This window comes from Hypanus sabinus, chromosome 5 (assembly GCF_030144855.1).
Source record: "Hypanus sabinus isolate sHypSab1 chromosome 5, sHypSab1.hap1, whole genome shotgun sequence".
NCBI lineage: Eukaryota > Metazoa > Chordata > Chondrichthyes > Myliobatiformes > Dasyatidae > Hypanus > Hypanus sabinus.
In genome coordinates, this window is record NC_082710.1 from 143,378,274 (window position 1) to 143,404,795 (window position 26,522).

The following is a 26,522-nucleotide window of genomic DNA, read 5'->3' on the forward strand; positions in this document are numbered from 1 at the left end:
AAATGTAGTTGTCATTGCAAGATGGTAGCTCGATGGTGAGAACCACACACCCTTTCTGAGTGAGATTGACAAGTTGTCCCCAAGGTACCAGGCTGGCTTCCCCCACTGTCTTTGAGAGACCTTGGTGCCTTAGGGAATGTCTCATTTGGCAAACGCCTCCTTTGCCCATTTTCCCAGAAAAGGGAAAGAAAATCAGAAAATCCAGCTCCTGTTACAAAAAAAAACTGCAAAGGGCAGGAAATCGAGCTGTTGCCAGGATTCTGTTATAAGATGGTAACTCTATGCTCTCTGTCCATCTCAAGGCCTGGGTGGATGAACTCCAAAACACATGCCTGGGTCACCTAACACAACCAGCTGGTCAAGGGCTGGTCATGCTGGAAGTCAGAAGGGATCTGAGTCATGAGCCAGCCCTCATGCACCTCTACTTTCTTAGAAGTCTGTCTAGATTCAGTGTATCACCAAAATCATTGACAAAGTTTTGTAGATGAAAACACTAAGGACGAGGGAACAGAAAAGGCTACAGAAAATGGTGGATACAACCCAGTCCATCAGAAGCAAAGTCCACCCCACCATTGAGTACATGGAGTGCTGCCACAACAAAGCAACACCCATCATCCGAGACCCATCACCCCTATCATCCAGGCCATGTTGTCTTCTCATTACTACCAGTGGGCAGGAGGTACAGAAGCCTTAGGTCCCACACAATCAAGTTCAGGAATAATTATTACCCTGTAACCAGTGAGAATAAACTACTCTGAACTGATTCAGCAACCTACAGACTCACTTTCAAAGGCTTCTGACTACTCAGATTCTCAGCATTATTTTCTTTATTTGCATGTTCTGTCTTCTTTTGTACATTCGTTATATATTAGTCTTTCCAGTTCATGCGCAGATTTTGATTAAATTCTATTTTTTCCCTGTAAATGCCTGCAAGTGGGCTGCAGTGCTCTGCCACAGGCTGCAGCGGAGGCCAAGTCTGTGGGTACATTCAGAGTGGAAGCTGATTGGTCGGGGCATCAAGAGATGTGGCAAGAGGGGAGGTGAATGGGGTTGAATGGCCTAATTCTGCTCCTATGTCTTATGGTCTAAGTAAATGAATCTCAGTTCATTGATAATAAGTGAACTTTGAACTTTTAAACTTTGAACCTCAAACCTGGGATCGTCCTTGGGGTTGGGGGGAGAAGGCAGGAGAAAGGGATTGGGAGGGGTAATAAATTACAATGGAATAGCAGAGCAGACTCAATGAGCAACGCGGCCTTATTCTGCTTCTATGTTTAACAGTCATATGGAAATGGGGGAAGACAGGTGTGATGGACGGAAGGGATACAGACAGACTCCTCAGTAACATCGTGGTTAATTTACTGAATCAATGGCCAGCACAGCCTCAGAGTCAGAGACATGGTTCGGTCCTGCCCTCCAGTGCTGTCTGTGTGGAGTCTGCCCGTTCTCCATGTGACCACATGCGATTCTTCCTAAAGACATTCCTAAGGATACTTAGGTCAATAGGTTAATTGTCTACAGGAAATTGTCGCTATAGACTATTTCCTAATGAGGAAATAATTTATAAATTGGAGGTGCAAAGGGACTTGCGAGTCCTAGTTCAGCATACTCTTTGAGTTAGCTTGCAGGTTGAGTCAGCAGTAAAGAAGGGAATTACCATTCCTTTCAAGAGGACTAGAGTATAAAAGTAAGGATGTACTGCTGAGGTTTCATCAAACATTTGGAATATTTTGACCCCTGTGTATAAGAAAAGATGTGCTGGCCAAGTCACTGGGTATATGAAAAGCAGAGATTGGATAGATTTCTGTGCAGCTGGCAAACCCATAAACACTAACTCACTATTCCTCTTTTACACTTTTTAAAAAAATTGTAATTTATAGCTTTTTTATGTCTTGCATTGTACTGCTGCCACAAAACAATAAACTTCACAATGTATCTCAGTCATTAAAAAACCTGATTCTGATTCTAACTCTGGTAAGGAAGTTAAAGGTTTTGGAGTGAATGGGATCGAAACATGATTGGAACAGACTCAATGGGCTGAATGGCTCCTACTGTACATCTTATGGTTTATAGGTGTAGCTAGGAACTGAGAGAGTTGATATGGATGTAGGGCTGGAGTAAATGAGTGGTTGGTTGTCAGTGTGGACTTGATGGGCTGAAGGGTTTCTGTGCTGTATCTCCCATGGCAAAGCTTGGGATTCTAGTTCTAAATTTACGAGCTGGAATCCTGCCATTACAATTTGAAGTCAAACGACTAAACATAAGAGCAACCTCATCCCAGGCAAGAGAAACCAGCGAGGAATGCTTCACTAAAGTCCTGCTGTGCTCACCTGGTCTGACCTCAAAGTGACTCCAGACCCACCAACATGGTCGGCTCTTAACAGGCTGCTCAATCAGGGTGATTAGGGATGGCCAATAAATGCAGGCATCACCAGTGAGGTCCACATGGAGGAAAGAAAGTGAGAAGAGGGGGATGGAGGAGGGTGGGGATGGAAGATGGACGATGATTGGGTTGCTGGAAGCTGAGAGCCACATCTGGGTGGAGGCAGCAAGTTAGGAGAAGCTCCAAAAGGACTCACTGATCTAAAATTCTGATTTAATACGCAACCCAACCAGGTTTACAATCAACACAGAATCTTTTTTTTAAGTTCTGTGAACTGAGCAGTGCATGCAGCATCTGTGATATGAGAAACCAGTTAATGTTTTGGGCTGAAGACCCTTCATCAGGTCTTGGAGCTGAAACATTAACTCTCTGTCTCTCTCCACAGATACTGCCTGACCTGCTGAGTGTTTCCGGTGTTGTTTAATCCAATTTCAGATTTCCACTATCTGAAGATTTTTTTTTATTTATAGTGACCAATAAAATCAGGTAGATGAGTACCTCAAAGTTCAAAGTAAATTTATCATCAAAGTACATGTATGTCATCATATACAGCCCCAAGATTCATTTTCTTGCAGGCATACTCAATAATTCCAATAACCATAATAGAATCAATGAAAGCCCACACCCTGTTTGACAAACAGTGGTCAAAAGACAACATACTGTGCAAATACAAAAATAAATAAGAAATAATAATAATAATAATGATAAATAAATAAATAAGCAATAAACGTCCAGAGCCTGCGATGAAGAGTCCTTGAAACTGAGTCCATAGGCTGTGGGAACAGCCAATTGACTCCCTTTGCCCTTTAGTATCTAATGTTGTCAAAGACAAAGTTGAGTTTATTGTCAGGTGCACAAATGCATGAATGCACAGCAGCTGTCAAAGACTAACTTGCAGAGCACATACATAAGAAGCACTTACAAGACAAAATATAAATTAAGCATAAATTATCACAGGTTTTACAAGAGGGAACACAATTAGAAAGAAATAAAACAGTCCATTTTACTGCAAAGTGATCAAAGCAGTTAATAATGTTTCTAAACTGTAGTGATTAGGGTTTTGCCCAATGGGTCAAGAATGATTGAGGGGCTTTAGCACACTCTTTTATAAATGTCTGCACTGACCTACCTACATGCTGAGTTTTAATATTCTTATCATCATGTCAAGGTTTCTGCCTTCATTCTCTCCCTTTGTTTGGATATTTACTCAGTGACATTAAGCTGGAACAGGAGGAGGATGTTCACTTCCTGGTATCCCATTACTCCGTGATTACTTTGTCTGTTGACCGCGTTGGCCTACTTTAGGTCTGTGCCTCTCCAAAACTTCAAACAGCCTCAGATGAGCCACTGTTACTGACACCCCACCCTTGCTGGGGGCAGGAGCTTCAGACTCCTGGCTCCTGCAGTGTGAGGAGGAGGTGTATCTGTCACCGCCGATTACCCTGCAAACTTACACTCATTCCTCAATCGTTCTTTAGTTCCTTGTGCACGAGGAGAACAACGGCCCCTGTCACCACACTGTTCTGAATTCTGAGCAAAGAAATGCTATTTTTGTACAGAATCGATCAATGGTTAACCTTGTATATGTTCAAATTTGTTATTTGCAAGTTCAATTGACATTCACAGTACAGTTGTTAAAAATCAATAGAAACTGCAAGCTCGCAGCCAACAATACTATGAGGTTATTAAAGGAACAATCCCTCGTTTGGCATGTCCTTGCATCCTTACCTTGTCTCAAGTAAGCCCAATGGCTCTGGGCCCCTGCTATGTAGAGGGAAGCTATGCTCTTGAAAGACCTTTCTTGCCTCGGCTGACTGCACATTATCTGAAGGCTATCCTCGCCTGGACATCATCTTAACCCTTGCCTTGCCACAACTTCCACACATCCTTCTCTCACTCATGACTGACTGGAAGGCAACTCTGAGGGCAGTCTTCTCCAGAGGGGAATAGTTCTCCATCCCAAGCAAACCCTTCAGTCACCTCAGATCAGTCCTTCGAGTACCTGAGTCAATCAGAAGGAACAATAGGCCTAGTACTCGAGCAATTCTTCCCTGATCTTCTGTTCGGGACAGCAGTCCTACAGCTTGCATCTAGTCTTCTTGTATGAAACAGACTTGGAATGTGAAGGTCTGAAGTAATCCAGTAAAGTCTCCGAGGTACTGAATTGGCACAATCCGTTATGCAAATGAACGGAGGCATTATAAAAAAGGAACTGAGTTAAAGGGAGAGACAGGTTGAGCTGAGTGATAGGAGAGGTGGGGCAGGCTAGGACTTTATTTATTGTGGTGTGGGATACTGAGGGGTGATCACAGAGAGTTGTATAAAATCATAGGGGCTTGGTTAGGGTGAACGTGCACAGTTTTATCCCAGAGTTGGGCAAACAAGAGCTTAAGGACATTGGTTTAAGGTGAGAAGGGAGAAATAGGAATCTGAGGGATAAATTTTATTTTGACAAGGTGTGTGGTCAGGGCATGGAATGAGCTGCCAGAGGAAGTGGTTGAGGCAGGTTCATAAACAGCATGTAATAGGTACGTTGCTGGCTGGAGGTGTAGTAGCACCCACACCGCACTTCGGGATGAGTGGTCCTGGGTTCAAATCCGCCCAGCTCCTTTCACACTTTCCATTCATGCTGGTTTGAGTACTGGGCTAGCAACTTGGCCTCATCAAAAATAGACTAATGCCAAAGAAACAGCAAGGTTTCCACCCAGTGCGCCACAGGGCACGAAGAGGAACAACCGTAACAACAGGTACGTGGATTTGTATGATTTAGTGCAGGGGTTCCCATCCTGAGGTCCATGGACCCCTTGCTTCATGGCTTTGGTCCATGGCACAAAAAAGCTTGGAGCCCTCGACTTAGAGAGATAAGAGCCAAACACTGGCAAATGGGCGAGCATAGATGGACACCTTGGTTGGCATGGACTGGTTGGACCAAAGTATCTGTTTCCATACTATTCTTATTCTAAAGCTGTTAAAAAGATGGGATCTCAGTTTAATCTTAGTTAAAAATGTAATGCCTTTCACATAACAACAGATCATCTGTTCTTCCAACCAAGACTTTATGTTCAAATCTTTGGGTGGGATTGAAATTAACACCTTGTAGCGGTGTGCTACACGACACGGAGTCGGTAAACTACAGTTAAAGAAGATTTTATTCGAACTTCGCGGCTTCGCTTAAAAGCCTCCCTGATCCCGCCCTCCCCGGGCGCGGATGCTGTAGGGGGCACGTATTCACAGTCCCGCACGAGCTTTTCCCTTTGTTAGTGAAGCAGACCTGGCGCCCTTTTGGAACTGGCCTTTATGCCGGCGCGCTGGCTATTTGTGAGCACCGCGGTTCGAGTGTGCTAGGAAGTGGGTCACCACATAACCCCTCCCCCCAGAACCGGCGATACACCCCCCAATGTCCACAGACTGGGCTGGACCCTGTTTGGGAGGTCAGCCCCTGCGCCGCGGTGCCGGGAACTTGACCGGTTGCGCCAAGTCCACATGGGCCGGTTTGAGGCGGTCCACCGTGAAAACCTCCTCTCTCCCCCCAACGTCCAGCACGAACGTGGACCCGTTGTTCCTGAGCACCATAAATGGCCCTTCATAGGGCCGTTGCAGCAGTGGCCGATGCCCGCCCCTTCGTACAAACACACAGTTCTGCAGGTCTTTGGGTACGCAGGTCGGGTTCTGCCCATGCTGAGAGGTGGGTATGGGGGCCAGGTTACCGAGTTTCTCGCGTAGTCTGCCCAGGGACTGCTGCGGGATCTTCCTCTTGCCCCCTTGGGGCTGGTATGAACTCCCCAGGGACGACCAGGGGTGCGCCGTACACCAACTCGGCCGACGAGGCATACAGATCGTCTTTGGGCGCCGTGCGGATGCCGAGTAGGACCCAGGGAAGCTCGTCTGCCCAGTTAGCTCCTTTCAGGCGGGCCATGAGAGCCGACTTCAGGTGACGGTGGAAACGCTCCACTAGCCCGTTCGACTGTGGGTGGTAGGCAGTTGTGTGGTGCAGCTGTGTCCCCAGAAGGCTGGCCATAGCTGACCACAGGCTGGAGGTGAACTGGGCGCCTCTGTCGGAGGTAATGTGGGCTGGTACACCAAAGCGGGACACCCAGGTGGCAATCAGTGCCCGGGTGCAAGATTCGGAGTTGGTGTCAGTGAGCGGGATCGCCTCTGGCCATCTTGTGAACCGGTCCACAATAGTCAGGAGGTGCCATGCTCCATGCGAAGCTGGCCCCCTGCCCACGATATCCACATGAATGTGGTCGAAACGCCAGTGGGTGGGGTGGAACTGCTGCGGCAGGGCTTTGGTGTGCCGCTGCACCTTGGCCGTCTGGCAGTGCATGCAGGTTCTGGCCCATTCACTGACCTGCTTGCGGAGACCGTGCTAAACGAACCTGTTGGAGACCATCCGGATGGTGGACCTGATGGAGGGGTGTGCTAAGTTATGAATGGAGTCGAAAACGTGTCGCTGGGACAACGGGACGGGGTTGACCGGTGGTGACATCACAGAGTAGGGTCCTCTCACCTGGGCCTACGGGGAGGTCCTGGAGCTGCAAACCGGAGACTGCGGTTCTGTAACTAGGGATCTCCTCGTCTGCCTGCTGCGCCTCTGCCAGTGCCTCAAAGTCCACCCCTTGTGAAAGGGCATGAATGTTAGGGCGAGAGAGCGCGTCCGCCACGACATTGTCCTTACCCGAGACGTGCTGGACATCCGTCATGTATTCAGAGATGTAGGACAGATGGTGCTGCTGGCGGGACGACCAGGGGTCGGACACCTTCGTGAATGTAAAGATAAGCTGCTTGTGGTCCGTGAACGCGGTGAAGGGCCTACCTTCCAAGAAGTACCTGAAATGCTGGATTGCCAGGTATTGCGCCAACAGTTCTCAGTCGAAAGCACTGTATTTGAGCTCGGGTGGTCGCAAGTGTTTGCTGAAAAACACCAGGGGTTGCCAGCGACCCACGATGAGTTGCTCCAGTACCCCACCGACTGCCGTGTTAGAGGCGTCCACTGTGAGGGTGGTAGGGGTGTCCATTCTGGGATGTACTAGCATCGCGGCGTTTGCCAAGGCTTCTTTCATTTTAATGAAAGCGGCGGCGGACTCCTCGTCCCAGGTAACGTCCTTGCCCGGACCCGACATCAGGGCGAACAGGGGGCACATGATTCAGGCAGCTGAAGGGAGGAAGCGGTGGTAGAAATTTACCATACCCACGAATTCCTGAAGGCCTTTGATTGTGGTGGGTCGGGGAAAATGGCGGACTGCGTCTACCTTAGTGGGCAGAGGGGTTGCCCCATCTTTAGTAATCCTGTGGCCCAGGAAGTCGATGGTGTCGAGCCTGAACTGGCATTTGGCCGGGTTGATTGTTAGACCGTATTCACTCAGTCGGGCGAAGAGTTGACAGAGGTGGGACAGATGCTCCTGACGACTGCTGCTGGCTATGAGGATGTCGTCCAAATAGATGAAAGCAAAGCCCAGGTCACGTCCCACGACATCCATTAACCGCTGGAACATCTATGCGGCATTCTTCAGCCCCAACGGCATGTGGAGGAACTCGAAAAGGCCGAACGGGGTGATGAGTGCCGTTTTGGGGACGTCGTCCGGATGCATCGGGATTTGATGGTATCCCCGGACAAGGTCTACCTTGGAGAAGATCCGTGTGCCATGCAGGTTTGCTGCAAGGTCCTGAATGTGCGGCACAGGGTAGCGGTCCGGTGTGGTAGCCTCGTTCAGCCTGCGGTAGTCGCCGCACGGTCTCCAGCCCCCTGTCGCTTTGGGCACCATGTGCAGGGGGGAGGCCCATGGGCTGTTGGACCTCCGTATGATCCCCAATTCCTCCATCTTCTTGAACTCCTCCTTCGCCAGTCGGAGCTTGTCCGGGGGAAGCCGCCGAGCATGGGCGTGGAGGGGTGGTCCCTGGGTCGGGATGTGGTGCTGTACGCCGTGTCGGGGCATGGCCGCGATGAACTGCGGTGCCAGAATCGATGGGAAATCTGCCAGGACCCTGGTGAAGTTGTTGTCGGACAGCGTGATGGAGCCGAGGTGAGGGGCTGGCAACTGGGCTTCTCCCAGGGAGAACGTCTGAAAGGTCTCGGCGTGGACCAGTCTCTTCCTGGGCAGGTCGACCAGTAGGCTGTGAGCTCGCAAAAAATCTGCACCCAGAAGCGGTTGGGCTACGGCGGCCAGTGTGAAGTCCCACGCGAACCGACTGGAGCTGAACTGTAGCTGCACCGTATGGGTGCTGTAGGTCCTTACCGTGCTGCCGTTCACGGCCCTCAGGGGGGGACCCGGTGCCCTGTTGCGGGTGTCGTAACTCGTCAGAGGTAAGACGCTGATCTCGGCACCGGTGTCGACCAAAAAACGGCGTCCCGACCGCTGGTCCCACACATACAGGAGGCTATCCCGAAGGCCAGCCGCCGTAGCCATCAGCGGCGCCTGGCCCTGGCATTTCCCAGGAACTTGCAGGGCAGGCGACAACGGCGGGCTTCTGCGCCCCACCGCTGGTGGTAGAAGCACCATTGTTCGTTGGGTTCCCCACCCCTACTTCTGGGACTAGTGGATTCTGTGGCCGGGCCTGGTCTGGTTTGCCGCTGGGAGCGTGGCCTGTTGATCTGTGGGATAGACGCCCCACTCTCCTTCTTGGCTTTCCACAGCAAGTCCACCCGGGCTGCCACCTTCCGGGGGTCGCTGAAATCCGTGTCCAACAGCAGCAGGCGGATGTCCTCGGGCAGCTGTTCCAGGAATGCCTGCTCAAACATGAGGCAGGGTGTGTGTCCTCTGGCCCGAGACAACATCTCATTCATCAAAGCCGATGGCAGTCTGTCCCCCAAACCATCCAGGTGCAGTAAACGGGCAGCTCGCTCACACCGTGAGAGTCCGAAAGTCCTTATGAGCAGGGCTTTGAATTCCGTGTACTTGTCATCCGCTGGGGGAGGCTGTATGAACTCCTCAACCTGGGCCGCTGTGTCCTGGTCGAGGGAGCTCACCACGTAGTAGTAACGTGTGTCCTCTGAGGTTATCTGCCGAACGTCGAATTGGGCTTCTGCTTGCTGGAACCACAGGTGAGGTCGCAGCGTCCAGAAGCTTAGCAGTTTCAACGAAACTGCATGAACAGATGCGGCGTCGTTCATTTCCGGTCCAAATATCATTTGGACCGTCGGGTCACCATTTGTAGCGGTGTGCTACACGCAGCGCTGAAATAACGACACGGAGTCGGTAAACTGCAGTTAAAGAAGATTTTATTCGAACTTCGCGGCTTCGCTTTAAAGCCTCCCTGATCCCGCCCTCCCCGGGCACGGATGTTGTAGGGGCACGTACTCACAATCCTGCACAAGCTTTTCCCTTTGTTAGTGAAGCAGACCTGGCGCCCTTTTGGGACTGGCCTTTGCGCAGGCGCACTGGCTATTTGTGAGCCGGTTTGAGTGCGCTAGGAAGTGGGTCGCCACAACCTTTCAATTTAAGTGGAAGACTACAATTGCAGACAGAGTTTGAGAAGAAATAGTTCCCAGGGGTGTCGTGCAGGATTTCAAGGCCTGAGATCTGAAGAAGAATCCTCCAGCATTTTGTGTTTGTTACTGGAATCCTCTCAGGAATAAAAAGATCCCTCTTACCTTGAGAATGAAGGGACATTTGATAGGGAGGCTTGAAACCAGGAAGAACTTCCTTGCAATGGTGGTGGGCCCTGTGCACAGGGGTGCATCAGGCAGAGCTGGTATCTCACAGCTTTAGTGAGCTGGGTTCAATACTGCGTACTGTATTTATAAATGTATATACTGAGAACGTGTTGAAGGTGGTAGTGAGTCTGTAGGTTGTAGAAGCAGTTTAGAATTGACCTGAGTAAAGTTATCCATGTTGGTTCAGGAGCCGGATGGCTGTCGGGTAATAACTGTTCCTGAGCTCCTGAACCTGGTGGTGATGAACCACAGGCTCCTGCACCTCCTACCCAATGGTAGTAGTGAGAAGAGAGCATGGCCTGGATGGTGGAAATGGAAGCGGGAATGTGTAGTAGGGCTGTGAGTGAAGGCAGAAGGTGGAGGCCAGTGCTGATGGGGAACATGTGTACATTTAACACATTGTGCTAGGGCCAAACATGTATTCCTGAAAACACTGCAAGGTTTAAACTCCCAAGCTGTTTCTTGCCAGGGGAGTAGCTTATTAGAGAAGAGAGTTGCATTGACTAGGTCTTTCAAAGAACCAGCATAGGGACCATGAGATGAATGGTCTGCACCTCTTCTGAACCTTTCTGCAATTTTACATATCACACTGACAGGAGAACTATATTTTTATTGATCAGTTGAAGGATAATACTCTAGTAATCTAAAGAAGAGGATGAGTTGTTGAAACCAAATCTTAAAAACGATGCAGATGCATGAAATCCAAAATAAAAACAGAAGGTGAAGGAAACACTCGGTAGGTCAGGCAGCATCTATGGAAAGGGAAACAGAGTTAATGTTTCAGGGTGAAAACCCTCTGTCTGAACTGGGAAGGAGACAAAAGAAGCTTGGGGATTGGGTTGTCTCCGCTAGGGTGTAATTGGGGAAATTATGATCGAGATACACCACTTCGTGTTCTGTCTGGGCACCTGGTAACCTTCTGGACTCACTATTGAAATCTACAGCTTCAGATAACTTGATTTCTGTCTGTTACAGTCAATGGTCTGTGATGTTGACTTACCATGTTTGTTTTTCCTAGCCCTTTCAATTTTTTCCTCTCTGGGGTGGAAGACGTACCCAGCCTCACCTTCCGGACACATCGCCCCAGTCTGCATTTCACAACTCCCCCATCATTTTGTCTACATTCTCACTCTCTAAATGCTCCCATTCACTCAATAACCAGGCAAACCTCTTCACAGCTTATCTTCAGTGTCAGTTCTGAAATGATAACCTCCTGCCTGACCTGCTGAGTGTTTCCCGAGTTGTATTTTTATTTTACGTTTCCAGCACCTGCTGTTTTCTGATTTTCTTTGGTAGTTTCCAGTTTCTGGTGAGGATCACACCCCTGACCTGTAACAATCGACGTGGTGTATATCACACACTGAGAGAGCTGCTGAAGGTTTCTCAAAGACATCCCAACAAGATTCCAAACGGCAAAGTCAACAGAGTAGTGAACTCCCTCAACCGGGACCTTTGAACCTGAAATAAATTTCATTTGCAATTTTTGTTGCTGACATGACTGTAACGAGGAAGGCTGGTACCTTTTATCCATCTGAGTTGCAGTTATCTCTGTATCCACTAATGTAAATGAGCAGCCAGTCCTTGTACAAACAAAAAGTCTTTCATTAATCGCGTTGGGTGAACCAATTATTTAAATTGGAGGCCTGCACAAAAGCAAGTCTGGTGTCTACTCAGCTGTGGATTAATGGCCCCAGGGTTAGAGGCAAAAAACTTGAAGCCCATTCTGAGGGATTTAATTCTCCTTCTAGCTCCATTGAGTGCTTTTTGATTTAGGGAGTTCAGCTACTAGTTAACCACTAGTTTGGTCTTGGGGGGTTCACTGGTGACTCTCGACAGACTGGCAATCCCAGGGTGTGACAGAGTGTCCGTCACCATCTTCCAGAGAAGATGTTGACATAGAAAATAGAACAGTACAGTAGAGCACAGTACAGGCCATTTGGCCCACAGGGTTATGCCAGCCTTTTAACCTACACCAAGATCAATCTCATGCTTCCCTGCAACATTATCCTCCACTTTACTTTCATTCATCTAAGAATCTCTTAAATGTCCCTTATGTACCAGCCTCTACCACCACCCTGGCCCATGCTCCACAAGCCCACCACTCTGTGCAAAAAAATCTGACCTTAGATATCCTCTCGATACTTTCCACCAATCACCTTAAAATCGTGCCTTCTCATATTAGCCGCTTCCACACTGGAAACAAGCTGCTGGCTGTATATTCTATCCATGCCTCATCACCTCTATCAAGTCACCGCTCATCCTCCTTCACTCCAAAGAGGAAAGTCCCAGCTTACTCAGCCCTTCCTCACCTGCTCAGGTGGATGTGGGGACCACAGCTCAGAGAGCCAGAATCTTCTTCTCTGTCTCCCTCACTCAGCACCATCCACCAGCAGATTGTCTGGTCCTTTTCATTTGCTCTTGGGGAAATCCTGGCATGCAAAGTTGGCTGCAGTGTCTCTGGGCTTCGGCAGTGAGTATACTCACATTATCCATCGACTTACAGACGTCACTACAAGTTGTGATGTCAAAAGTCATTGTAAATCTGAAATAAAACCATTAAGTGCAGGGAACACTCTGGCCATGACTGTGGGCAGGGAAACGGAGCTAAAGTTTCATGTTGAAGGTCCTTTGTCAGGACAATAGAGAGAAGACAAGATAGCATGAAGTTGTAGAGAGAGTGGGGGAAGGAGGGCAAGGGGAGTCTCTCTGAAGGGTGGTGCTAAGGTTGCTGTGGGGATAAGTCAGTAGAAGTCAGCTAGGTGCCTGTGATACTGGGTCATTTGCATAGACTATGCACAGTCACGTAAAATGTTTCATAGTATTTCACGTTCCTTTGTCTGTATTCTCACTTTCTAATCATTTTCATTTCATAGCTTTCTTCTCTAACCACACCTTCACCCACTGACTCTCCCTCCCCACAATAAGCTTAGGATCACACCCCACACCCCATCAATGATATTCCCTTTGGTTTATCCGTCTCAACCCCTCTCCTCCTGTCCAATCTTCTTTGCCGCTTAAAAACTAACCTGCTTTCTCTCTTTTCTGACAAAGAATCTTCCACCTGAAGCATTAACTCTGTTTCTTGCTCCACAGGTGCTGCCTGATCTGCTAAGTATACCTAGTGTTTTCCCTTCTACAACAAAATGCAAGCCTTTTCTTTCAGAGTTGAAACCTCAGGAATAATTAAGATTTGGGCAAGTGTCTGACAGTCATGACTGAAGTATAATTTTAGATCATCAGAAATCTTACCAAGAATACAAACATGTTAAATATGTTTCTTGGCAATATTTCAATGAAGATTGCAACAGAAAGTACATTAAGCAGCAGTTCAAAGCAGAAAGGAAATGATTAATAGTGATCTTCAAAAGTAACCTAGAAACAGAATTATTACACTGGTGTACGAAAGATTCCTTATAACTTATTACTCGGCAGGTAGAGAGTGACATTCTACAACTAATTTGTTCTTTGTAAAGGTGCTGCACAGCAAAAATATTGATTGGGCATCTTCCCTGTAAAAGACAGTCTCTCATCCAGGCACTATGACTGATTCTGAATGGCTCCGTAGCAAGAGGTGAGGCAATCAGAATGCAGTGTGGAATGAACGGTAGAAAATGCCACTCACCTTTGAGCTTCCCTGCTCCTTGGGTGCCTTCTCCTTATCTGTGGAAAGTTTCAGAAACAAGAGAGAAATGAGTGCTTTTTTAGACATTAGAGAAGGGTTGATTTTGAATGATTCCAGGAACAGCAGAATCTGTGTATCCTTTGTTGGTTGTACAACGAGCTCCAATTTTCAAAAAAACTTGTTTGTCAAGTGGAATATTTAAATAATCCAGATTATTTGAATTGTGGCGTCACCAACCTTTCATGTTGCAGCTGGCTAAAGTGGCTTGGTGCTCCTTGGAAACTTGAGAAGAGATTGACTGGAGGCTTGGGATCAAGTTTTAAACTTGCCTTTAATGGCCTTGAACCTGGTCCATTTCTAATCAGTCAGGTGACGAGGCTGCTCTTCATCTCTTTCGGTGCAATAGTACAGTGCTATCTGTGAAGCAGCTCCTGAGATTACACCGACCTGACTGCCTTAATGGGAGGAGATTTTGCTGGGCAGCGAACAGGCTGGGAATTTCATTTCAGATTGCACAAGTGTTTACAGCATCTTTGACAGCTCCCCCGTTGAATGTAATTGTTCAAGGTTCAAGATCAAGTTCTCACTGCTGCCATCACGAAGCAGGTACAGGAGGTTCAGCTCCCACACCATTAGGTTCAGGAACAGTTATTACCCTTCAACCATCAGGCTCCTGAACCAGCGAGAATAACTTCACTCACCTGAACTCTGAACTGAGGATTCACTTTTCAAGAACTCTACAACTCGTGTTCTCAGTATTATTTAGCTATTTAAGTATACACAATTATTGCACATTGGCTGATTGTCAGTCTGTATGTAATGTTTTGTTGATTACTGTACTTTCCATTTCTACTGTGGATGTCTGCGAGAAAAAAAGAGAATTTCAAGGTAGTATATGTGACTTATACGTACTATGATAATAAATTTTCTTTGAAACTTGATCAAGTGTTTTGGTGTCAGCTTGCATTCTGTTTTTGTGTCCTTCAGATGGGATATCTGCTGAACGTTCTGTCCGAGCAGTGTGTAAGATACCCCCTGGCCAGGACAGCGTCTTGTTCAGAGACTCCACATTCAGCAACAGGGCCACGTAGTTCATTGACCCACGGCTGCTTGAGGGATCTTTCTTTCTACGGGTTGGTTGGCACACTTCCCGCTTTACTTCACACTCCAGTGGGAAAATTGATTTGGAGCATCCCAAAGGGAAGGTGAAAGACATGCTGGAATCCTGCCTGACTTCCTCGTGTTTGGAAAGCCAGTGTTTTCTGTTCCCAGCTCACAAGCTAGAGCACCTAGCTCCTGATGGGTGCTTAGAGGACTATCCCAACATGATCCACAGCTTTTCCAAAGCCCTGGAGACATTTTGTGTGGGTGGCAGTCTGTGTGACTTGTGGTTGAAGGTTCTTCTATGCATACTTCTATCTACAAGTAACAAGAGGTATCTCTGTGAGGTATCTAAGAGTTGCGTGGTGAATTGCCTAAGCTAGGTCAGTTTGTGATAGATCAAACTCACAGGGTCCAGTTAATGGTTTTGAGTCCTTCAAGTCATTGAGGGAGAGGGGAAACCTTGCAGGTAGTGATGATTAGTGTCTGCCCTCTGTATTGATGCAAAGCACAGACAAAGGAAGCCATTGGGTAGACTCCACCCAACCCTTTCTATGGAGATCTTCACGTTACATCTCTGTGGACACCGCCCACCTTTCGTCTCTAGGTTAACTGGGTGGCAGATCAAGTGACTTCAGGTTGCCAAGGTGTAGGACTCCTCCAACAGCCATGAGGCTTCCTGGTACCTGAGCCGCAGGTTATTCACACTGTGAGAGGGTCCAGTGGGGGTCTGTATGAAGTCCTCTTCTGAACGTCAGCAGGATCCCTGGGGCTGGGACATGACAGTGCCAGTGCTCACAGTCCCTTGGTCCCTGACCAGCTTGCTGTGTTCTGGGTGAGTTGATCTTTCCCCTTTTTATTTTCTCCCCAACCCATCCATCTTCTCACTTCCTCCACTTACTACTTCTCGTCCAACTCCTCTTCCCTTCCCTTCCTCCAAGTCCTTGCCCTCTCCCACCTCCTCCATCTTCTCCACCCCAACTGCCTCTTCCTGTCCTGCTCCTCCAACTTCTCCCCCTTCTTTCTTCATTTCTTCTTTCTTCTCTTCCTCCTCCTCAGCTGAGTTTCTGAGCCGGCTGGTGTTGGCAGAACACTTTACAGAGAGCCACTCAGTTCTGACTGTTGGCTCAAAGCCTTTCAACGTCCACAAAGCCAATTTTCAAGAAGTGTCTCGGCTTGAAATGTCAACTGTTTATTCATTTCCATAAATGCTGCCTGACCTGATTTGACAACATTATCTTTTAAAAGCATAGGAAATTATTTGTGAAAACTATCTACACCTTGCTGCCTCAGTAAAGCAGCCAGCATAACTAAATACCCCACCCACCCGGCCATTCTCTCTTCCTCCCCCTCCCATCGGGTAAAAGCCTGAAGTTACCATATCACCAGGCTCAGGATACCTTTTACTACTATTAAACTGTTCGCTAGTATGCGGACATGGACTCCTGATGGTACAATCAGCTTTGTCCTTAGCTTGCACCTTTAAGTTCCTTGGCGTAAACATCACCAAGGATCTCACGTAGTCTGTACACAACAGTGCCTCTTTCACCCTAGATGGTTGAAGAGGTTTGGTATGGTCCCCCCAGATCCTAAGAACTTTCTATAGAGGCACGATTGAGAACATCCTGACTGGCTGTATCACTGTCTGGTACGGGAACTGTACCTCCCTCAATCGCAGGACTCCGCAGAGAGTGATGCGGACAGCCCAGAGTATCTGGAGATGTGAACTTCCCACTATTTAGGACATTTACAAAGACAGGTGTGTAAAAAGGGCCCAAAGGATCATTGGGGACCTGAGTCACCCCAACCATAAACTGTTCCAGCTGCTACCATCTGGAAAACGGTACTGCAGCATAAAAGCCAGGACCAACAGGCTCCGGGACAGCTTCTTCAACCAGGTCATCAGACTGATTAATTCCTGCTGACACAACTGTATTTCTATGTTATATTGACTATCCTGTTGTACATAATATTTATTATAAATTACTATAATTGCATTCAATAGACTTGTAACACACACAAGATGCTGGTGGAACACAGCAGGCTGGGCAGCATCTATAGGAAGAAGCACTGTTGACGTTTCGGGCCGAGACCCTTCGTCGGTCTTGGCCCGAAATGTCGACAGTGCTTCTCCCTATTGATGCTGCCCGGCCTGCTGTGTTCCATCAGCATTTTGTGTGTGTTGCTTGGATTTCCAGCATCTGCAGATTTCCTTGTGTTTGCTTTTGAAATTCAATAGTCTTATTAGTCTCATAGCCTGGTGGTACAAGTTTAGAGGCTGAATGATAGTATTGCTGTTAGAACAAATTGCTATCAGTGCCACCTGTAAGACCGAGGTTCAATTCTGGCCACTGTCTGTAAGGAGTTCGTACCTTCTCCCCCGCAAGGGTTTCTTCTGGGTGTTGCAGTTTCCACCCCCATTCCAAAGACGTAAGGTTAGTGTTAGTGAGCTGTCGGCACGCTACGTTAGTGCTGGACGAGTGGCGACATTTGCAGGATGCCCAGAGCACTCCACGCTGATTTGACGTGACGCAAGTGACACGTTTCACTGGATGCTTCGAGGAAAACGTGACAAATGAAGCTAATCTTTGCACCGCGCCGTAGTACTAGCTTGGATATTGCGTTCAGCAGTGAGGACTGGAACCCAAACCCCCACACCTCTGAGGCAGAGGTGAGAGGACAAATCGTTGAGCCATGGCTTTACAGAAAAAACTTCAACAGCCACTAGATTGGGAGACCACTTCGTCCGCCACAAAAAGCGGGATCTCCCAATGGCCACCCATTTCAATTCTACTTCCCATTCTCACCCCGACATGCCAGACCATGGCACCCTCTACTGTCAGGATGAGGCCACCCTCAGGTTGGAGGAGCAACACCGTATATTCTGTCTGCTGACATGAACATCCGGTAATTGCACCACCCCTTCACCATTTCCCATCCCCTCTTCCCTCTCTCACCTTATCTGCCCATCACCTCCCTCTGGTGCTTCTTTCCCTTCCCTTTCTCCCATGGCCTTCTGTCCTCTCCTGTCAAATTCCCCCTTCTCCAGCCCTTTATCTCTTTCACCAATCAACTTCTCAACTCTTCACCTCACTCCCTCCCCATCTTGTACTACTCGCTCCCCTCCCCTCTCCTTCTTACTCTGACTTTTCCCCTTCCTTTACAATCCTATTGAAGGGTCGCGGCCCAGAACATGGACTGTTCACTCTTTTCTATAGATGCTGCCTGGCCTACTGAGTTCCTCCAGCATTTTGCGTGTGTTGCCTGGGATTTCCAGCGTCTGCAGGTTTTCTTGTGTTTGTAAGCATTTGTGTAGCAGTTTCAGAGTGGCACAAGCTAAACCAAAGGAAATACTAGGTAGATCACTAAAAAAGAAGTCAGCTGGGTGGAGAATCTTAAGGGACTGATAGCTTTGTAGGGAACATTCCCTGGGAATAATCTGCTTGGACATCCAGAAGTTCATACACTATTACAGAAAGCATTTCTGAGCAACCTTTTAAAATCTTACAAAAAAAAAATCAATGCAAGGTGCTGGGGAGTAGGTACAGAGGAGATGTCAGGGGTAAGTTTTTTACTCAGAGAGTGGTGAGTGCGTGGAATGGGCTGCCAGCAACGGTGGTGGAGGCAGATACGATAGGGTCGTTTAATAGACTTTTAGATAGGCACATGGAGCTTAGTAAAATAGAGGGCTATAGGTAAGCCTAGTAATTTCTGAGGTAGGAACATGTTCAGCACAACTTGGTGGGCCGAAGGGCCTGTATTGTGCTGTAGGTTTTCTATGTTTCTTGCACAAAGGGGAGATTTATTACAAAAGGGAGGTTAAACGTTCAGCTTGCACAGTTTAACATTCCATTCCTCTCCTATTTTCTGAATTAAGAAATTCAGTGCCTGACTAATGAAAGGCAATTAAGTCAAGCTTAGAGAGGAAAAAAATCTCATTTCACAGGAAAATTGCAATCAAAGTGCTTCTGCATATTTAACATTAATAGATGATGTGTTTTGAATATTCAATAATGGTTCCATGTCAAACATTTCCAAAGGTCTTTAAATTTAGCAACATTTTTGCTTATTAATTAGTTCCCACACAAAGTTCACCTGGTTGGTAGAGAGAACCATGTGCAATTATTCTAAAGTGGATAGAGTGCTAGCAGGTTATGATACTTATCTGAAGTTCTGATCAGAACACAGTGTACAAATAAAAAGAACAGCGCAGCATCCAGAAACTCGGTCAATTTATTACAATCAGCACAGTCTGTAACCTGCAGGAATAGCAAGTTATAATTAGCAGCCAAAATATAATACTTGCGGCCAAGAGGCAGGCTATATACATTCCTTAGCCCCCAATCCGTGCCCGTCCTGCATTTGATCTCACTCCACTCCCCCCCATCCCCTCCCTCTACGTATTTATTAAACCCATCCCTGTTTCCATCTCACCCTGCTCTGCGGAAACCAGTTTGAGAATCAACGCAATCCCAATGAGAACAGGCTTCTCCTGAACTCCCAATTGGAACATTACTAATTATCTTGTACTGATGGTTCTAGGCGAGAATGTTCTACCCGATTATTCCATGACTCTCGAGAGCTCGTTTAATTTTCCTACTTTACTGTTCTTTATGTGAGGACATACCTAATTTTCCAGTGCACTAAAAACGTCAATAAATATGTGTTGCGCATTAGGGTTACTGTGTTGCCTACTCGGTAGACCATGTCTTTGAAAAGGGGAATTAAAACTTAAATGCCATTTCAAATTTTTAAAAAATTACAAATAGCAATTAAGAATGCTAAGGGCCGGATAATTAATTAAAAACATTAAGTTAAAAGAATGTACACTTGCATTGAGTCATAGAACATAAGGACAGCTCCTTGGACCCAACTGGTCCAAGGCGACCAAGATGCCCCATCCACACTACTTCCAGTTGCCAGTGTTCGGCACATAACTTTCTAAACTTTTCCAAGCTCTTATTGTAACTCTTTCAACGACTTCCTCTCCCATACCTCTCACCCTCTGAGTAAAAAAGTTGTCCCTCACGTTCCTATTACATCTTTCTATTCTGACCTTAAACATTTGCCCTCCAGTCCTTATTCCTCAGCCCTGGGAAATAGATTGAGTGTATTCATCTTTCCGTGCTCTTCATGATTTTATACACCTCTACAAGATCACGTCTCAGTCTCCTACACTCCAAGAAACAAAGTCCCAGCCTGTCCAACTTCCCCTGTCACTCAGTTCCTCAAGTACTGCTAACATCCCTGTCAATCTTTTTTGCTCTCTATCCAGTTTAATGTAACTCAGTTCGAACTAACATTGTTTAGTTACACACGCTTATTTTTTTGTGTTGGTAGCTTTTACCTGCACAGGAAGGCATATTTCTTAAACCCTATTATAATTTTAATCTTATAATTCTTATACCATAACTTGTGTGATGCTGTTGGGGAAAATTTCACTATGGAAGCAGTTTGTCCATTACATTACAATTTCTAGATTAGATTACTGTCATTATCCAGCCCATTCATAATTCTTTTAATTTTGTATTGATCATTCAAGGGATGTGGGCTTCACAGGCCAAGGGGGCATTTAATTGGCCACCCCTAGTTTCCCTTGAGAAGGTGGTGGTGAGTTGCCTTCTTGAACCACTGTAGTCCTTGAGGCATGGGTACACCCACAGTGCTGTTAGAGAGGCAGTTCCAGGGTTTTGACCCAGTCATGGTAAAGGAATGGTGACATATTTCCAGTTTAGGATGGTGTGTGGCTGAGGGCAACTTGAACATGAGGGTAGTCCCTGTGATTTTGCTGTATCCGCCCTTCCTGTTGGTAGAGGTGGTGGGTTGGGAAAGTGCTGCCCACACTACTCTGAGCAGGTTCATGCGATAAAGGGAGGTACGGTTCGCATACCAGGTAGTGACACAGCCAGTCAGGATGCTCTCGGTCGTGCCCCTGTAAAAAGTTCTTAGGATTGGGAGTCCATACCAAACTTCCTCAACCGTCTGAGGTGAAAGAGGTGCTGTTGTGCCTTTTTCACTACACAGCTGCGTGTACAGACCATGTGAGCTCCTCGATGATGTGGATGTCAAGGAACGTAAAGCTGTTTACCCTCTCAACCCCAGATCCATTGATATCAATAGGGGTTAGCCCATCTCCATTTCTCCTGTAATCCATAACCAGCTCCTTTTATTTTCTCGACATTGAGGGAGAGGATGTTTTCTTGACACCACTGTGTCAGAGAGATGACTTCTTCCCTGTAGGCCTAGAGCTGTGGGTGGCGACAGTCATGGGTATACAGGGGGTAAAGGAGGGGACTTAGGACACAGCCCCGAAGGGCTCCTGTTTTGAGAGTCAGAGGGGTGGAGGTGAGGGAGCCCACTCTTAACACCTGCCGGCGATCTGACATTTAGTCCAGGATCCAGCTACACAAGGCAGGGTGAAGGCCGAGGTCTCTGAGCTTCTTGTTGAGCCTGGAGGGAATTATGGAGTTGAATGCTGAACTGTAGTCCAAGAACAGCATTCTCACAATAGCATCCTTCTTCTCCAGATGTGTAAGGACGATATGTAGAGCAGTGGCCATTGCGTCGTCTGTTGATCGGTTGTGTCGGTACATGAATTGTGGAGGCACAATTGAGAACATCCTGACTAGCTGCATCACTGCCTGGTATGGGAACTGTACTTCCCTCAATCGCAGGACTCTGCAGTGATGTATTACTTACATCCTTCATATACATGAAGTGTAAAAATCTTTATGTTAGTTCTCCATCTAAATGTGCAATAATTTATAATAAATAGTATGTACAACAGGATTGTCAATATAACATAGAAATACAGTTGTGTCAGCATGAATTAATCAGTCTGATGGCCTGGTGGAAGAAGCTGTCCCGGAGTCTGTTGGTCCTGGCTTTTATGCTGTGGTACCATTTCCTGGAGGGTAGCAGCTGGAATACTTTGTGGTTGGGGTGACTCGGGTCTCCGATGATCCTTCAGGCCTTTTTTACACACTTGTCTTTGTAAATATCCTGAATAGTAGGAAGTTCACATGTACAGATGCGCTGGGCTGTCCACATCACTCTCTGCAGAGTCCTGTGATTGAGGGAGGTACAGTTCCCATACCAGGCAGTGATAGTCAGTCAGGATGTTCTCAGTTGTGTCCCTGTAGAAGGTTCTTAGGATTTGGGGACCCACACCAAACTTCTTCAAACGTCTTCAGGTGAAAGAGGTGCTGTTGTGCCTTTTTCACCACACAGCTGGTGTGTACAGACCACATGAGGTCCTCGGTGACGTTTATGCCAAGGAACTTTGAGCTGTTCACCCTCTCAACCCCAGATCCATTGATATCAATAGGGGCTAGACTGCCTCCATTCCTCCTGTAGTCCACAACCAACTCCTCTGTTTTCGTGACATTGAGGGAGAGGTTGTTTTCTTGACACCACTGTGACAGGGTGATGACTTCTTCTCTGTAGGCTGCCTCACTATTATTTGAGATTAGGCTAACCAGTGTCAGCAAATTTAATTAGTAGATTAGAGCAGTGGGTGGCAACATAGTTAAGTGTTTTTTGAGTGCTGTTGAAGCTAACCTCACCCAGGCATCTGGAGAGTGTTCTATCACTCTTCTGACCTGAGCCTTGGACAGGCTTTGTTGAGGTAGGAGGTGAGTTACAGCAGGATTCCCAGCCTCTGAACTGCTCCTGTAGCCACATTGTGTGTGTAGCTTCTTCAGTTGGCAGCGGCAACCCTCAGGATATTGATAGTGTGGGATTCCATAATGGTAACGTTGCTGGATGTCAGGCTGGCAGCTGGATTTTCCCTTCTTGGATATCGTCATTACCTGACACTTGTGTGGTGACGATATTACTTGTCACCCATTGGCCAAGGCCTGATATTGCCCAACTTTGCTGCATTTGGATGTGGACTGCTTCATCATCTGAAGAATTGTGAGTGGTGCCGAACATTGTGGAATCATCAGAGAACATCTCTGCTTCTGGCTTTACGATTGAAGGATGCTCATTAAAACTCAGGGCCCGTTTGACGGAGTACCCTTCTCCAAATCACTAGTTATTGTTTTTCTCTCCAGGGCAGAAAGAGACCTGATTCAATGTTTAAGGCATAGATAGGGTAGATAGAACTTCCCCAGCCCACCCCTCTACCACCAGAGAGCATAGTTTTAAGGTAAAAAGAGGAAAGTTGAGGGAGATTTTTGAGGCAAAGTTTTGTTTTACACAGGGAATGGTTGTGCTTGGAATTAGCTGCCAGGGGAAATGGTAGAAGCCTGTAAGAGCCATTTAGACAGGCACATGAACAGACATGGAATGGAGGAATGTGGATCATGTGCAGGCAGATGAGATTATTTTCAATTGGCATTTTGGTCAATACAGATACTGAGTTGAAGAGCCTGTTCTTGTGCTACACTGTCTTATGTTCTATGTTGTAATTATTAACATGCTTTTATCTCTATTCTCTTCATCCAAGGAATTGACGATAAAAGTCAAATGATTAGCATTTCCTGTTAAATAACGAGAGTGGATTTTTCTGCCCTTTATTGACACGTTTAAACTTCAGGTGATGCATCAGGGAAAATAACCCAAGTTTCTTCGACCCTTCCTTATTGCTAGTATTCTCTAACCCGAGCAATATCCTGGTGAACCTCTTCTGCACCCTTTGCAAAGCCTCTACAGCCTTCCTTTAGTGCAACAACCAGAACTGGGCAAAATATTCCAAATGGAGTCACAAAAGGAACCCATAGATCAGAGACAAATTAGTACAGGGATACAGAAAACATTGTATTTCAAGTTTAATACAGCTGCAACATGATTCCCCAACTTTTATACTTGACAGCTTGACCAAAGAAGACATAAACCTTCTTGTGTTACCACTTTCAGGAAGCTACAGACTTGCACCCCGAGATCCCTCCATTCGTCACTGCTCCTGAGGGTCCTGCCATTTATTGTGCACTTTCTTCTTATGCTTGCCATCCAAAAGTGCAACATCTCATGTTTTCCCAAATTAAACTCCGTTTGCCATCTGCCTGCCCACATTTCCTGCTGATCTATCTCCTGCTGAAGCCTTTGTTAAATTTCTTCACGCTTTTCGTTTATTCTGACTAATCTGGGATCAGGTAATGGGGGAGACAGTTAGAGCAGTGGTGTGCTCCGTATGCAGTATGTGAGAGGTCAGGGTCAACACAGTTGTCCCTGATGACCACACCTGCAATAGGTGCATCCAGCTGCAGCTCCTATCAGACCGAGTTAGGGAATTGGAGCAGGAGCTGGATGAACTACGGATCATTCGGGAGGCAGAGGCAGAGATAGATAAGAGTTATCGGAAGGTAGTCACACCGAAAAGACAGGAGGTAGGCAAATGGGTGACAGTCAAGAGAGGCAGGGGGAGCAGACAGAGAGAGAAGAGCACCCCTGTGGCCGTTCCCATCAAAAATAAGTATACCGTTTTGGATACTGTTGGTGGGGATGACCTACCAGGAACAATCTGCAGTGGTCCTGTTTCTGGCACTGAGGTTGGACCCTCGACTAGGAAGGGGAGGAGGGAAGAGAAGAGAGTGGTATTGATAGGGGATTCTATAAGTCAGGGGGGCGGATAAGAGATTTTGTGGGGAAGATCGGGAGTCTCGGATGGTATGTTGCTTCCCTGGTGCCGGCGTCCGAGACATCTCAGATCGGGTGCATGTTATTCTCGAGAGGGAGGCAAGAATCCAGATGTTGTGGTCCATGTAGGGACCAATGATGTGGGTAGGATGAGTGAGGGGGTCCTGCGTAGGGAGTTCAGGGAGTTAGGTGCGAAGCTGAAGAGCAGGACCTCCAGGGTAACAATCTCAGGATTGCTACCTGTGCCACGTGCGAGTGAGGCAAGGAACAGAATGATTATAAAGATTAATACGTGGCTGAGAGGATGGTGCAGGAGGGAGGGCTTCAGGTTTGTAGATAATTGGACTTTGTTCCAGGGAAGGTGGGATCTGTTTACACCTGGACTGGAGCGGTACTAACATTCTTGCAGGGAAGTTTGCTAGTGCTTCTTGGGGTGGGGGGGGGGTTTAAACTAAATTTGCAGGGGGCGGGGATCCAGAATGTGAGAGAGGATAGCGAGAGGAAGAATAAAGGACAGGTGGGGACTGCACAGTTCCAGAATATTAAGTATGTAGTAGAGAAAGGTGAGGTGGAACAAGTGATAAGGAGGACACATGTACAGAGGGATGGTCTAACGGAACATGAAGTTAAATGTGTTGAAAGAATAAGTAAATTTAGGAAGGACAACAAAATTCTGGGGGCGTATAGCCCGATGGGAGTTCAGGGAGCTGGGTTAAGCAAAATAGGCAGCGATTCAAACAGAGAGAGGAGGAATGGGCTAAAAATTCTATATCTGAATGCACAAAGTGTCAGAAATAAGGCGGATGAGCTTGAAGCTCAGGTGCGAATGGGTAACTATGATGTTGTTGGGATAATGGAGACATGGCTGCAGGGAGATCAGACCTGGGAAATGAATGTACAAGGGTATACGTGCTATCGTAGGGACAGAAATGTGGGCAGAGGGGGTGGGGTGGCCCTGTTGGTGAGGAATGAGATTCAGTCCTTTGCAAGGGGGGACATAGGGTCAGAAGAAGTAGAGTCTGTGTGGATAGAACTGAGGAACAGTAAGGGCAAAAGGACCCTAATGGGTGTTGTCTACAGGCCACCAAACAGTAGCATGGATATTGGGTGCAAGTTGAATAGGAAGTTAACATTGGCATGGGGCAAAGTTAATGTCACAGTAGTTATGGGGGATTTCAACATGCAGGTGAACTGGGAGAATCAGGTTGATGCTGGACCACAGGATAGGGTTTGTAGAGTGCCTACAGGATGCATTCTTGGAACAGCTTGTACGAGAGCTGACCAGGGACAAGACTATTCTGGATTTAGTGTTATGTAACGAACAGGATTTGATAAGCGATCTTGCAGTAAAGGAGCCATTAGGAAGTAGTGATCATAATATGGTAAGTTTTTATCTGCAATTTAAGAAGGATAAGGGCAGTTCGGAGGTGTCAGTGTCGCAGTTGAACGGGGGAAACTATGGAGCCATGAAGGAGGAGCAGGCCAAAGTTGACTGGATGGATAGCCTAGCAGAAAAGACAGTGGAACAGCAATGGCAGGTATTCTTGGGAATAATGCACAAGGTGCAAAATCAGTTCATCCCCCAGAGAAGGAAGGATTCAAAGGGGGGAAAGGGGCCACAGTGGTTGACAAAGGAAGTCAGAGATTGCATAGCATTATAAAAAAGGAAGTATGACAGAGCTAAGGTGAGTGGGAGGACAGATGAAGTTTTTAAGCAACAACAGAACTTAACTAAAAAGGCAATACAGGGAGAAAAAATGAGGTACGAACGCAAGCTAACCAGGAATATAAAGGAAGATAGCAAAAGCTTTTTTAGGTATGTGAAGAGAAAGAAGATAGTTAAGAACACTGTTGGGCCCTTGAAGAATGAATTGGGTGAAATTGTTATGGGAAACAGAGAAATGGCAGAAGAATTTAATGAGTACTTTAGATCTGTTTTCACTAAGGAAGACACAAGCAATCTCCCAGATGTATGGATGGGCCATGGACATAGGGTAACAGAGGAAATGAAACAGATTGACATTAGGACGGAAATGGTGATGAGTAGACTGATGGGACTGAAGGCTGACAAATCCCCAGGTCCAGATAGTCTGCATCCTAGGGTACTAAAGGAGGTGGTCCTGGAAATTGCGGATACATTGGTAATCATTTTCCAATGTTCCTTAGATTCAGGATCAGTT

General features: G+C 46.9%; 1 protein-coding gene across 2 annotated transcripts in view; it reads right to left on the minus strand.

The window, feature by feature from the left end:
• Positions 1-14,412, minus strand: part of LOC132394400 (solute carrier family 15 member 1-like) — a 55,247-nt gene extending 40,835 nt beyond the window's left edge. Inside the window, exons 1-2 of one of the 2 annotated variants that reach the window (XM_059970485.1) lie at positions 13,897-14,412; positions 13,660-13,697 (exon numbers count right to left, since the gene is read on the minus strand). In XM_059970485.1, coding sequence (XP_059826468.1) covers positions 13,660-13,697; positions 13,897-13,903 — 45 coding nt within the window. In that variant the 5' untranslated portion in view covers positions 13,904-14,412. Of the gene's footprint in view, positions 1-3,837; positions 3,925-13,659; positions 13,698-13,896 lie in introns of those variants that run through there. The other variant, XM_059970486.1, reaches the window with a different exon arrangement.
• Between the last annotated feature and the right edge of the window lie 12,110 nt (positions 14,413-26,522).